This window comes from Rana temporaria, chromosome 3 (assembly GCF_905171775.1).
Source record: "Rana temporaria chromosome 3, aRanTem1.1, whole genome shotgun sequence".
Lineage (NCBI taxonomy): Eukaryota > Metazoa > Chordata > Amphibia > Anura > Ranidae > Rana > Rana temporaria.
In genome coordinates, this window is record NC_053491.1 from 372,651,402 (window position 1) to 372,663,985 (window position 12,584).

At 45.2% G+C, this 12,584-nt stretch overlaps 1 protein-coding gene across 1 annotated transcript; it reads left to right on the forward strand.

The window, feature by feature from the left end:
• The first annotated feature begins 91 nt into the window (after window positions 1-91).
• ARMT1 (acidic residue methyltransferase 1) lies at window positions 92-12,076 on the forward strand. Its single transcript, XM_040345534.1, has 6 exons — window positions 92-269; window positions 1,566-1,622; window positions 3,606-3,711; window positions 7,131-7,372; window positions 8,709-8,874; window positions 11,251-12,076. Exons 2-6 carry the CDS (start codon window positions 1,585-1,587, stop codon window positions 12,010-12,012), a joined length of 1,314 nt encoding a protein of 437 aa, XP_040201468.1. The 5' UTR covers window positions 92-269; window positions 1,566-1,584; the 3' UTR covers window positions 12,013-12,076.
• Window positions 12,077-12,584: the final 508 nt, after the last annotated feature.

The following is a 12,584-nucleotide window of genomic DNA, read 5'->3' on the forward strand; positions in this document are numbered from 1 at the left end:
AGAAGTTATCGATTCACAGGAGCATATTCGTCACGTCTCATCTTGCGTTGTAAATTCGATTCCAGAACGGACAGTTAAAATATTCATTAGAATAAAACTGATCCTAAATGTAGTCAATGCAGGGCTGTAGAAGATATTCTTGCGAATATTTGGGTTTGGGGTAAGGCGAATGTGCGGACGAGCAGTGTCCGATGCTATTACATAGATCAGAGAAGCTTCTGCTCTTGTTCAGTCTGCAGCGCAGCAAGTGGGAGAAGTCAGGAGCCAGAGTAAGATTGTGTGACTGCTCTCTGTACTTCCGCCATGGCGGCTTCTGGGGCTGGGCTCTGGCTCTTTTCAAAGCTGAAGGGAAAGAAATACAGGGGTTGTCACTTCTCTCCTGTCTTAGGAAGTGCTGCCTACCCGGGATGCTCGCCTATCTTAGAAATCGCTGCTTGCCTGGCATGCTCACCTGTCTTAGAAAACGCTGCTTGCCTGGCATGCTTACCTTCTTAGGAATCGCTGCTTGCCTGGCATGCTCACCTGTCTTAGAAATCGCTGCTTGTCTGGCATGCTCACCTGTCTTGGAGCTGTTTGCCTGGCATGCTCACCTGTCTTAGAAAGCGCTGCTTGCCTGCTTACCTGTCTTAGAAAGTGCTGCTTGCCTGGCATGCTCACCTGCTTAGAAAACGCTGCTTGCCTGACATGCTCACCTGCTTAGAAAACGCTGCTTGCCCGGCATGCTCACCTGTCTTAGAAATCGCTGCTTGCCCGGCATGTTCACCTGCTTAGAAAGCGCTGTTTGCCTGGCATGCTCACCTGTCTTAGAAAACGCTGCTTGCCTGGCATGCTCACCTGCTTTAAAAAATGCTGCTTGTCTGGCATGCTCACCTGTCTTAGAAAGAGCTGCTTGCCTGGCATGCTCGCCAATCTTAGAAATCACTGCTTGCATGGCATGCTCGCCTGTCTTAGAAAACGCTGCTTGCATGGCATGCTCACCTGTCTTAGAAAGCTCTGCTTGCCCGGCATGCTCACCTGTCTTAGAAAGCTCTGCTTGCCCGGAATGCTCACCTGTCTTAGAAATCGCTGCTTGCCCGGCATGCTCACCTGTCTTAGAAAGCGCTGCTTGCCCGGCATGCTCACCGGTCTTAGAAATCGCTGCTTGCCTGGAATGCTCACCTGTCTTAGACACCGCTGCTTGCCCAGCATACTCACTTGTCTTAGACACTGCTACTTTCCAGGCATGCTCACTTGTCTTAGAAAATGTGTGTGTATATGTGTGTGTGTGTGTATATGTGTGTGTGTGTATATATATATATGTGTGTATATATATATATATATATATATATATATTTTTATTATTATTAAAAAAAGAGTGCTTGCTTGTATCCAAAGTTTAGCTATAGGTGGCAATTGCACACAGAAAATGCAAATAATCAACTGTTGTTGCTTGGAATGACGACTACATTTCACCGTTTAGTAGTGCTTGTTTAGATTGCACTGAACACTATCCCTGACAACTGTGCATTTTGTAAATAAACAGGGGTTTTCTGTTCCTATGTAAAATATGTTCATGTTTCTTGCAGATTAAGTGGAATCAACACAATGGAGACTCCCTGTTCACTGTCTGCCAGTTATGAAGGGTGAGGATCTTTACGGCATACATAGGAACCCATTTATAAAGAGTGATGTACCTCGCATAAAGTTTACGACAAATTTGTAATAAAATGGAAATCTGACACGCTGTACAAACAGTGGACTGTTTCTTCAAGTGTACAATAACTTTTTATGCCGGGTTCACACTTATGCAAATTAGATGTGGGTTTCACCGCATCCAATTTGCATGACAGGAGACTGTGACTGGCTCTCAATGGAGCCACTTCACACACATCTCCAGGGCAGCTGCGGAACCCACAGCAGAAGAGTCCTGTGCAACTTTGGCTCTGTTTCAGGGCCAAGTTCAGACAAAAATGTGGACCTGAAATAGTGAACAGGGATGCACCGGATCCCCTGCTGTGCCCCACGGCCGCACATTAGTGTGAACCCAGCCAAATGTATTTTTTTTTTTTTGGGGGTGTTTTTCAAAAACTGACAAACTGCAAGAGTTGTCTTGTGCTTTCTACACACTTCAGAAAGTGAGACCTATAAATCTGTTCTCCTTCATTTTCCTATTTTCAGCTCATTGGTAGAATTCATAAAATCTGACGTTCAGCCCTTCCCTTCGGTCTTGCACAGTAGTACAGGCTCCTCTCCTGTACTGAAAGTGCTTAAACTGATTTCACTGCACACTGAGCTTCTAAAAGTGTGCATTGGAAGATACAGCAAGCCGGATAGAGCCCACCTAATTTCCTGGCTGGAAGTTGTTCTGCATCATCTAGCTCTTTCCACCCCAGCCTAGCTGTCCCTGGCCTAACCCTTCAGTTTTTTTTTTTTCAATCTTGGAGGCTCAGCATCACAGGCGGACATTACTTAGGGTGGTCAGCATGCAAATGCAGTCTGCCTATGAACATCCACTCCTTCAGACTGACATCCACTTATCAAGCTATTTGATATTCGCATAATTCCTCCCAAGAGTCGGCCCACTGCTTGCATTGACTTATGGCTCTGTAGCGAAGAGTAATGAGGCAGAGTGCTGTGATGGTTTCAGGAAGCTACGTACTGCACCCTGCTAGCCCCTCACACAGCCATGATCTGCCTGCATTGCTCAGATTAAACTTATTTTTACATGGAAAAACTAAAACCTTTCATGGCATTAAAGTAAAATTGCTAGTAAAATGAAGGTACTGAGTCTGTGGCAGTGCAATACAGGGTTAAGAAATGGACATAGAAATTGTTGCATAGATTGGCAGCCAGATTTTTACCCAGTGAAAGAGGGCTAGATTCACATAGATCAGCGGATCTTTATATCCGCGTGATTTAAGATCCGCTGCCGCAAGTTTGAGAGGCAAGTGGGTAATTCACAAACCACTTACCTCCAAACTTGCGGCGGCGGATCGTAAATCCCCCGGCGGAATTCAAATTCCGCGGCTAGGGGGAGTGTACTATTTAAATCAGGCGCGTCCCCGCGCTGATTTAAATGCGCATGCGCCGTCCGCGATTTTTCCCGGTGTGCATTGCTCCCACTGACGTCGCTAGGACGTCAGTGGTTTTGGCGTGAGCGTAACTTGCGACGAGCGGGTTCGAGAATCGGCGTACGCAAACGACGTAAAAAAAAACAAATTTGACGCGGGAACGACGGCTATACTTAACATTGGCTGCGCCTTATAGAAGCAGGGGTAAGTATACGCCGGGAAAACCGCTAACACTGCGTCGGGCCCGCGTACGTTCGTGAATTGGCGTATCTCGCTGATTTACATATTTCTCAACGTAAATCAGCGAGAATGCCCCCCCCGCGGCCATTTTTAAATTGCAGTTAAGATCCGACGATGTAACACAGTTACACCTGTTGGATCTTAGGCATATCTATGCGTAACTGATTCTATGAATCAGTCGCATTGATACGATGGGCCTAAGTCAGAGATACGACGGCGTATCAGGAGATACACCGTCGTATCTCTTTGTGAATCTGGCCCCTAGTGTTTAGATATAGTCAACTAATTCTCCTGCTATTTTTATTTATTTTATAGATCGTTTGCATATTACACTGTTAAGGACCGATTGCCACAGATTCTTACAAAAGTGATTGACACTATACACCGGAATAAAAAAAAGTTCTTTGAAGAATATGGGGAGGTAAGTGATCAGTTTTGGTGGCATGCTCATGGTAGTAAATAGTAATAAACCATTCTAATGTCCCATGACATGGAAATCTTTCATTTTTAAAGCCTGATATAGTCCCTTACCTCCTCCTTACTTTTTGTTTTTCTCCATATAGTCCTGTGCTATGATGGGTGTGAACTATGCCATAAACTGTTTTATCAACACAAGTCTAGGTTCATGATAGCCCACGTGGTAAAACGCAGCATTTTACTGTGTGGTCTAGTGTCTGTGTCGGGTCATGGAGGAGAGTTAAATGCTTGCTTTCTTGTCATATAGTAGCACTTCATTCATGTCTCTGCAAAGCAGCAAGGTGACACAGACCCCATACACACTATTCGAATACAAAAATCTGCAGAAAATCGGATTTACCAAAACCATTTAATATGAGGTCAATCAGGCAGTCCCTTGCACTACATGGTTTTAGTAAATCTGAAGACGATTAATAGTGTCAATGGGGCTTTAAGGTTGCCATCCAGTGTGCTGGGGGGAAAATTAATTTCCACCACCACGCACATCACACCAGTGTTGTGAACGGGGCACCTATAAAACCATTGCATTCTTTCTAGCGGTGACCTGCGTTTATCCAGTGCAGAAAACGCACTGCAAATTATGTCAATGAGCCCTAACGCTGGCCGTACAGTATATGAAAATCGGCCGAGCCCATTTTCGAAAAACAAACATTCGGGCGTGAGCGCAAAAGATAGTGCCATCATGTAATGACGATAAATCGTGGACATCAATGAATTATTATTTTTTTTTCCTTTACATATACCTAGTTCAGACGGGAATGATGTTAACCTTTCAATTTATCATTCGTGCGCCAGAAAATTTCCAAACGTTTATCGCTTTCTGTCCATTAACTGGCCGAAAAACTAACAAACTGTCTAAATGACTGAATTTCGGCCAATTTATCATCTAGTGTATGGCCAGCATTACTCGTGTATGGTTAGAAAAGTCTGTATTCTAGAAATGTCTCAAGACTTGAATTCCTGTTCTACCACTTTAGTGCTGTATGTTGGCATAGATGAGTAACAGCCACACCCATAATCTAAGTAGTTCTACATAAGAGAGACGTGTGTGATTTAGGTTTGTTAGATTATGTAGTGCATTGGGCAGAGCGGTTAAAGGGGTTGTAAAGCTTTGAGTTTTTTCACCTTTAATGCATCCTATGCATTAAGGTGAGAAAACATCTGATGCTTACAAGCCCCCGAGCCCCCCGGTTTATTTACCTGAGCCCTCAAAAGTTCTGCATCTTGACCATGCTGGCTTCTTGCCCCTGTCTTCTCAGCTCTTCATTGGAGATTGATAGCAGCGCAGCCATTGGCTCCCGCTGCTGTCAATCTAATCAATAAAGTGGCGGGGCCTAGTAATACATTTGGGAGCTATGGCCTTGTAAGCCTAGGTTCACACTGCTGCGAATTTGCCGCGATTTCGGCCGCAATTTAATGTAAATCGCGGCCCGAAATCGCAAAAAGTAGTACAGGAACTACTTTTTGAAATCGCAGATGCGTTGTCGCACTGATTAGGACAGTGCCATTGCCGACAATTGCCGCCGATTTGAGATGCGATTTGACATGTCAAATCGCATCTCAAATCGTTCCAAATCGTACCCAGTGTGAACCAGGGCTAAACGCTTTTTGTAGCCAGCCAAGAGTCTCAATTCTTGTTTGAGGTATCTTTGCCCATTTTTCCTTACAAAAGTCTTCCAGTTCTTTGAGATTTCTGGGCTGTCTGTCACGCACTGCTCTTTTAAGGTCTATCTATAGATTTTCAATTATGTTGAGGTCAGGAGATTGTGAAGGCCATGGCAAAACCTTCAGTTTATGCCTCTTGATATAATCCCCTGTGGATTTTGAGGTGTGTTTAGGATCATTATCTATTTGTAGAAGCCATCCTCTCTTTAACTTCAGCTTTTTCACAGATGGCATCAAGTTACCATCCAAAATTTGCTGAAATTTTATTGAATCCATTTTTCCTTCTACTCGTGAAATGTTCCCTGTGCCACTGGCTGTAATACAACCCCCAACGCATGATTGATCCACCCTTATGCTTATTGCTTAACAATTGGACAGAGGTTATTTTCATTAAATTCTGTGCCCTTTCTTCTCCAAACGTACCTCTGCTCATTCCGGCCAAAAAGTTATATTTTAACCTCATCAGGCTTGTCTATATGTTCATTTGCAAAGTTCAAACGCTGATTTTTGTGGTGAGGACGTAGAAGAGGTTTTCTTCTGATAACTCTTCCATGAAGACCATATTTGTACAAGTATCTCTTTATAGTGGAATAGTGTACCACAACTCCAGTGTCTGCCAGATCTTTCTGGAGGGATCGTGCAGTCAAACGTGGGTTTTGAATTGCTTTTCTCACAATCCTGCGAGCTGTTCTGTCTGATATTTTTCTTGGTCTTCCAGATCTTGCTTTGACTTCCACTGTTCCTGATGACTGCCATTTCTTAATTACAGTCCGAACAGAGGATATTGACAACTGAAAACGCTTTGCTATCTTCTTATAGCCTTCTCCAGCTTTGTGAGCGTCAATTATTTTCAGTTTCAGTTTTCTAGACAACTGCTTAGAAGAACCCATGGTGCTGATTGTTGGGGCAAGGTCAGATGAGTCTGGGCATTTAAACCTATGAGATTGACATCACCTGGTTTTCCCAGACGATGATTGAGAACAATCCATGACACTGGCAGGTCTCAGCTTTGCAAAGGGGGCAGTGCACGCTATAAATTCTGCAGGGTGCCCAAACTTTTGCAGACGCCATTTTTTTGTTTTCTGTCATTTTGAAAGTGTAAATGATGTAAATAAAATCTAACTTTTTTTGACATATAAGAATGTCTAATCTGTAATTTGATGCCTTTTGGAGATTTTTCCATCTTTCCTTGGCTTCGTTATGCACATTAATACAAATTTTTACCTGGGGTGCCCAAACTTTCGATCCCCACTGTACTTATTCAAGTATTGGTCGGTCCGCTGATGAGGTGTGGAAGGAACCCTGGTAGTTCCGACCACTGTCTCGCTGCAAATTAGCTGGCCGCAAGGCCCCTGTGAGTGTGAGGCCTTGGGCAACTGCCTCATTTAAAGAGCCTCCTCTGGCTCACCATACACTTGGTGGAATATTTAAAAACTTTTGCGCAGCAATTCCACCTATAGAAGTGCATGTACTTTCGTTCTGCTTGAATGGGCCATATAATCAAATGTTCGGCTATTTCCTTTGCTGGTTGTGTGTGTTTGTTTTTTGTTTTTTTTTGTTATTGATTTTAAATTGTAGAATACTGTGTTTGGCCGTTAGGTGGCACTAAATATAATAGGAAATCCCTCTGATACTTTGCGCCTTCTAGTGGCCAACTGTGGTGTTTTTCGTTTTTAAGGAATTTGTGATTTGTTTCAGGAAGGCGTCACGGCAGAAAAGAAGGCAATATCTATCTTTTCCAAACTGCGTAATGAGATGCAGACAAATAAGCCCATTCTTCCGTTGACTGATAACTGGCAGGACACAGACATCTGGAACCAATACCTGGACTACCAGAAGACACTTCTTGGCAATGGTGAAGATCCAAGCTGGTTCCGATCTCCATGGCTGTATGTGGAGTGTTATCTCTACCGCAGAATCCAGGAGGGAATATCATTCAGGTATTTTTTTACACCATAGACGAAACCTTATTTTGCTGCCTCCCCCTTGGCTCCACCCCTTTGCCCTGCCCATCTATACGGTGGAGATTTTGTTTGGTACCTCTCCACCTATTTATTCAGCTGTGGTCTGAAGGCCAGCACCTGTGCCTCTGGACCTGGCCTGAAGACAAATGGCAGCACTGGTTCGCTTCCTCACGCCAACCGTGGTCCGCAGGTATAGGGACAGGCTAGGGTAGTATCCCGGGAGAATGTCCTGTGTTGGCCTCACCTGGAGCTTGGGGGGGGGGGGGGGGGGGGGGGATTAGACTCCTCCTCCTCTTGACCCTCCGTACTGGGTGACAGGAGGATGAAGATGACGGGGAGGGGGGGTTGGGATGCTGCAGGCACAAGCCTTTTCACTCATAATCCCAGGGGGAGGGGAGGACATACAGCTGGATTTGGGCTACTTCCTTAGTTTCTCAGGAGACACAGGGAGAGGGGTCCCTATAGGACTGTCCATGAAGAGGGAGCTTCTTTCTCGCAACCGGAGGTCCCCATTTATTTATTTTCTCAGGCTGTTTCGCACAGCCAATGAGGAGGCGGCACCTCTGCCGCCCTCAACTGGTGTGCACTCTAGGCCAGTGCCTATCTTGTCTATAGGTAGCACTGGCCCTGTGCAGCGTGCATGGTAACGCACAAATGTAGGTGTGAATGTGCCCATGCAATTCCTGTTTCCCATTCACACTAAACGGCAGCGCAGATGAAAGCCAGACATGTTGGAATACGTTTTCTACTTTCCTGCAACAAAATGAATGTGTTGCTGAATATAAATGAACAAGTGGGAATTGGCCATCAAAGTAAGGCCCTTCCTGAAAAATGTTTTTCATTTTTGGGTGGAGTGGGACAGAATTGCATGTTTATAAACCTGCCGGTATTCTAATCCCCCTCCACACTGTACAAAACTATAAAAAAAAAGTTTTAGTCTTTAGTTCTACTTTTAAAGAATAAGTTCACCTTTGGCAACATGTTACACCCGATTATAATTTTTTTTTTTTTTTTAGGGCAGTGCTGCAGCTGCCTTTTTTTTTTTTTTTTTTTTTTTTTTAACCAGCAAATAAATGTGCATTTATTATTTTTTCAAAAGTCTACTTATCCTTTAAGCAGTTTGGGGAAACGGTGGTATTGGTTGCATATCTTTTTTTAGATGGCTAAGGAGGCTTTAATTTTGTGTAAACCTGGCTCTAGAGGTTTGGTCTTGGGCTGTAGTGTCTCTTGTATCCTGTTCTTCAGTGTTTAAAGTTTGCAAAAATAAAAAAAGTTCCTCCTGCATCCTGTTCTTTACCTTGATTTCCCATAGCCCTCCAATCTCCAAGTATGATGTCTTCAGGGATGTGAAGAATGAAAGCTTCTTTCAGTCTCAGCAAGCAATGATGGCCCTCTGCACTCATCTACAGGAGCTTAAAAAGACCATTGCCAGCCTCAGCAAAGAACAGCGCCAAGAGGAGTTCTATAGACTACTGCAGGTGGGTAGGACTGGGAAAATAGGCTCAATTTACTCTATCATGAAACGGCATTTTTTGTGTCTAATGGAAGCTGCCTCACTCTGAGCTAGGCTTCATACTGGCTTAGAGTCAGTGACATGATTGGCTAAGCAGTGCTCAAGGAGAATACTTTAAAAAACTCTCCTTCCTGGAATATGTTTACTGGAAAATGATTAATATTAGGGTTGTCCCGATACCAGTATCGGTATCGGGACCAATACTGAGCATTTGCGGGAGTACTTGTACTCCCGCAAATGCCCCCGATGCCAGATCCGATACTACCCCCCCCCCGCCGCGTGCGGGGAACATTACAGCTTTCATTTGAATAGCTGTGTGTTCCCCGCCGCGTATAGACACCCTTGCCCGGGATTGGACAGGTGATCTGTCTATCAAGTGCAGATCACCCGTCCAATCCCGAGCAAGGGGGAGTGTCTATACGCGGCGCGGCGGGGACATGGCTGCATCTGTGGGGGACATGGCTGCATCTGTGGGGGACATGGCTGCATCTGTGGGGGACATGGCTGCATCTGTGGGGGACATGGCTGCATCTGTGGGGGACATGGCTGCATCTGTGGGGGACATGGCTGCATCTGTGGGGGACATGGCTGCATCTGTGGGGGACATGGCTGCATTTGGGGACACATTTAAAAAAAAGTATCGGTATTCGGTATCGGCGAGTACTTGAAAAAAAGTATCGGTACTTGTACTCGGCCCTAAAAAAGTGGTATCGGGACAACCCTAATTAATATCAAGCTTTAATGTGTGTTTTTTTTTTTTCTGTTATGGGGGGGGTGTAGGTGGCATTAGTGTTCTCGTTGCTCCACGCAGTATTGAACAACCCCCAAAATCATTCAGTACACTTCCTGTGAGCCTGGGGTGTCGAGCCCACCCCTTGGGGCAAATTATCAAGCTGCCCAGGGAAATGCTTAAGCGCTAAAGACACTCCCACCACTGGAAGAAGAAAAGGACCCATGGCATCTCTTGAATAGACCAAGGGCTGCAGGAAATTGGGAATTAATATGATTTTTTTTCAGAATAGCACCTGAGTGAGTAGCTCCACCCACAATTCCCCAAAAAAACACTACAGATAAAATTCTTTAAGGGCAAGTTCGCACCAGATGCAGGTCCATGCAGTTCAGTGTGCTTTTTTATGCATTAAAAATGCATGCACAGTGTTTTCCATATATTCCAATGGCTCTAGTTCACACCATGCAGTCAGTTTCTGCACCGGAAATTGACTGCATGGTGTGAACTAGAGCCATTGGAATATATGGAAACGCTGTGCATGCATTTTTAGTGCAGAAAAAAAGCACACGACTCTGGTGTGAATTGGGCCTTAGACCCCATTCACACCTAGGCGTTTTTATGCCTGTAGCGCTACGCCGCTGCCGCCAGAGGGCTGAAATCAGATGTCCCTCTATGGAGATGGTTCACATCTCCACGCCGGACGCCTGTCGCCTGCCGCGTGAAAAAAGGTCCCGGACCTTTTTTTCAGGCGTCTTCGAGCGTTCGGCTAGGAGATGGGAATCATCTCCATAGAGGGGGTCATCTTGGGGCACATCTAGGCGGACAATACCGGCGTTTTGTCGCCGCAAATCGCGGTACAAAACGCCGCTATTTTTACCGCGATTTGCGGCGACAAAACGCCGCGATTTCGTCCGTCTAGATGTGAATGCAGCCTTAAAGCAGGATTCCTCTAATAGCTGTTTTGTGTGGGGTGTCCTACTTACCTGCCCTGTGCAGTGGTTTAGCACAGAGCAGCCCCAATCCTCCTCTTTTTGGATCCCTCTTTGGTGCTCCTGGCCCCTCCCTTTTTGCAGCTTGTTATGGGGGCACCCAAGCCGAGCCAAAGCTGCCCGTGTCCATTCAGACATGGAGCTGCATCCCGGCCCTGCCCCCTTTTTCTCTCTTCATTGGCTGACTGACTTTTGATGTTGTAGGAAGGTCTCAGCTGCCTGGAAGTCCACTCCTCATTGGCAGAGACGGCAGCATGGAACCATTCACTCCCACTGCTGTCAAAGTCAGTCAGCCAATGAAGAGAGAAAGGGGGCAGGGCCGGGATGCAGCTCCATGTCTGAATGGACACGGGGAGCTGTGGTTCAGCTTGGGTGTCCCCATAGAAAGCTGCAAAAAAGGGAGGGGCCAGGAGGACCAAAGAGGGGAGCGGAATACCGTCCTGCTAGTGCACCGCTCCAGTGTGAAAGCCCTCGGGGCTTTCACACTGGAGACACAGCAGCGGCTGTTTAGGATCGGTTTGCAGGCGCTATTTTTTTTAGGGCAATAGCGCCTGCAAACTGCTCCAGTGTGAAAGGGGTCTAAGTTATGTTGCTGAGTAATGACTTTTTGTTCCATTACCAGGTCTCCTTATGGGGAAACAAGTGTGACCTTTCTATTTCTGGAGGTCAGGACAACTCTCAGAAATCCAGTATTCTTGCTTCTCTGGAGTCCCTCAAATCATTTATATTGGTGGATAACATGGAGTCTCTCTGGAACACCCTCACAAAGGGGAAGGATGCCGGCTCGGAGAACGCCTTAAAGACCAGGGTCGACATTGTTCTGGATAATGCCGGATTTGAGCTAGTAACAGACTTCATTTTAGCTGATGCCATTTTGTTTTTTAACCTGGCCACTGAAGTTCATTTTCATGGCAAATGCATACCTTGGTTTGTTTCAGACACCACAAAGCATGACTTTGATTGGACAATCCAACAGTTCCTGGCAGTTAATCACAAGTGGATGTCAAAGTGTGGTCAGACATGGAAGGAGAATCTGAAGAAGGGTTCCTGGGTCTATCACGAGAATCTCTTCTGGACTCTGCCACATGAGTTTTGGAGCATGGAGAAAATCGCTCCAGATCTGTACACAGAGCTGAAAAAGTCTGATTTGATTTTATTTAAAGGAGATCTGAACTACAGGAAACTCACTGGAGACCGGAAATGGGACTTCACTGTTCCATTTTCTCAAGTACTAAAAAGCTTTCACCCTGCACCGCTGTGCAGCATCAGAACTCTAAAAGCTGACATACAAGTAGGATTACAAGCCGGGATTGGGGAACGGCTTAGTGCTTCAGAAGAAAACTGGATGGTATCTGGGAAATATGGAGTTATCCAGTTTAGCTAAACGATGTAATGGAGTAACTACAACCTTGAAATGACTGTCAGTAAATTAAATGAATTCAAATAGAGCCACCCTGTAAAAGAAAAAGCTTAACAGTTACGTTTATCATGGGCAGTGTTGAATCTTTGCTCCCTTAAAGTCCTCCATCCCTTGCGGCTTTTTGACATTTCTACATATATTGAAGAGGGTGAACAAAGCAAGAAAAAGAAACCTAAAGGGCTCAAAATTATGTGTAATGAATGACACACGGTAATGTCCCCAAACACTGTTTACCTAGTATAGGTACGGTCACTCTAGTCCAGTGGTCTCAAAGTACCGGCCCGCGGGCCATTTGCGGCCCGCGGACCAGTTATAAATGGCCCTCAGGCAGGGTGGAAGTGAGGGGAGCAAAAAAAAAAAAAAAAAAGTTTTTTTTTTTTTTTTTTTAGCTGGTGCCATCTGGTGGTGAGCCGTTGGTATTACAAGTTATTACCACCAGATGTGAGCTGGCGCCATCTGGTGGTGGCCGTTGGTATTACAAGTTAAGCATTACAAGTTAAACAGCAATTCTAATGTCATTTTACACTATTTTCACT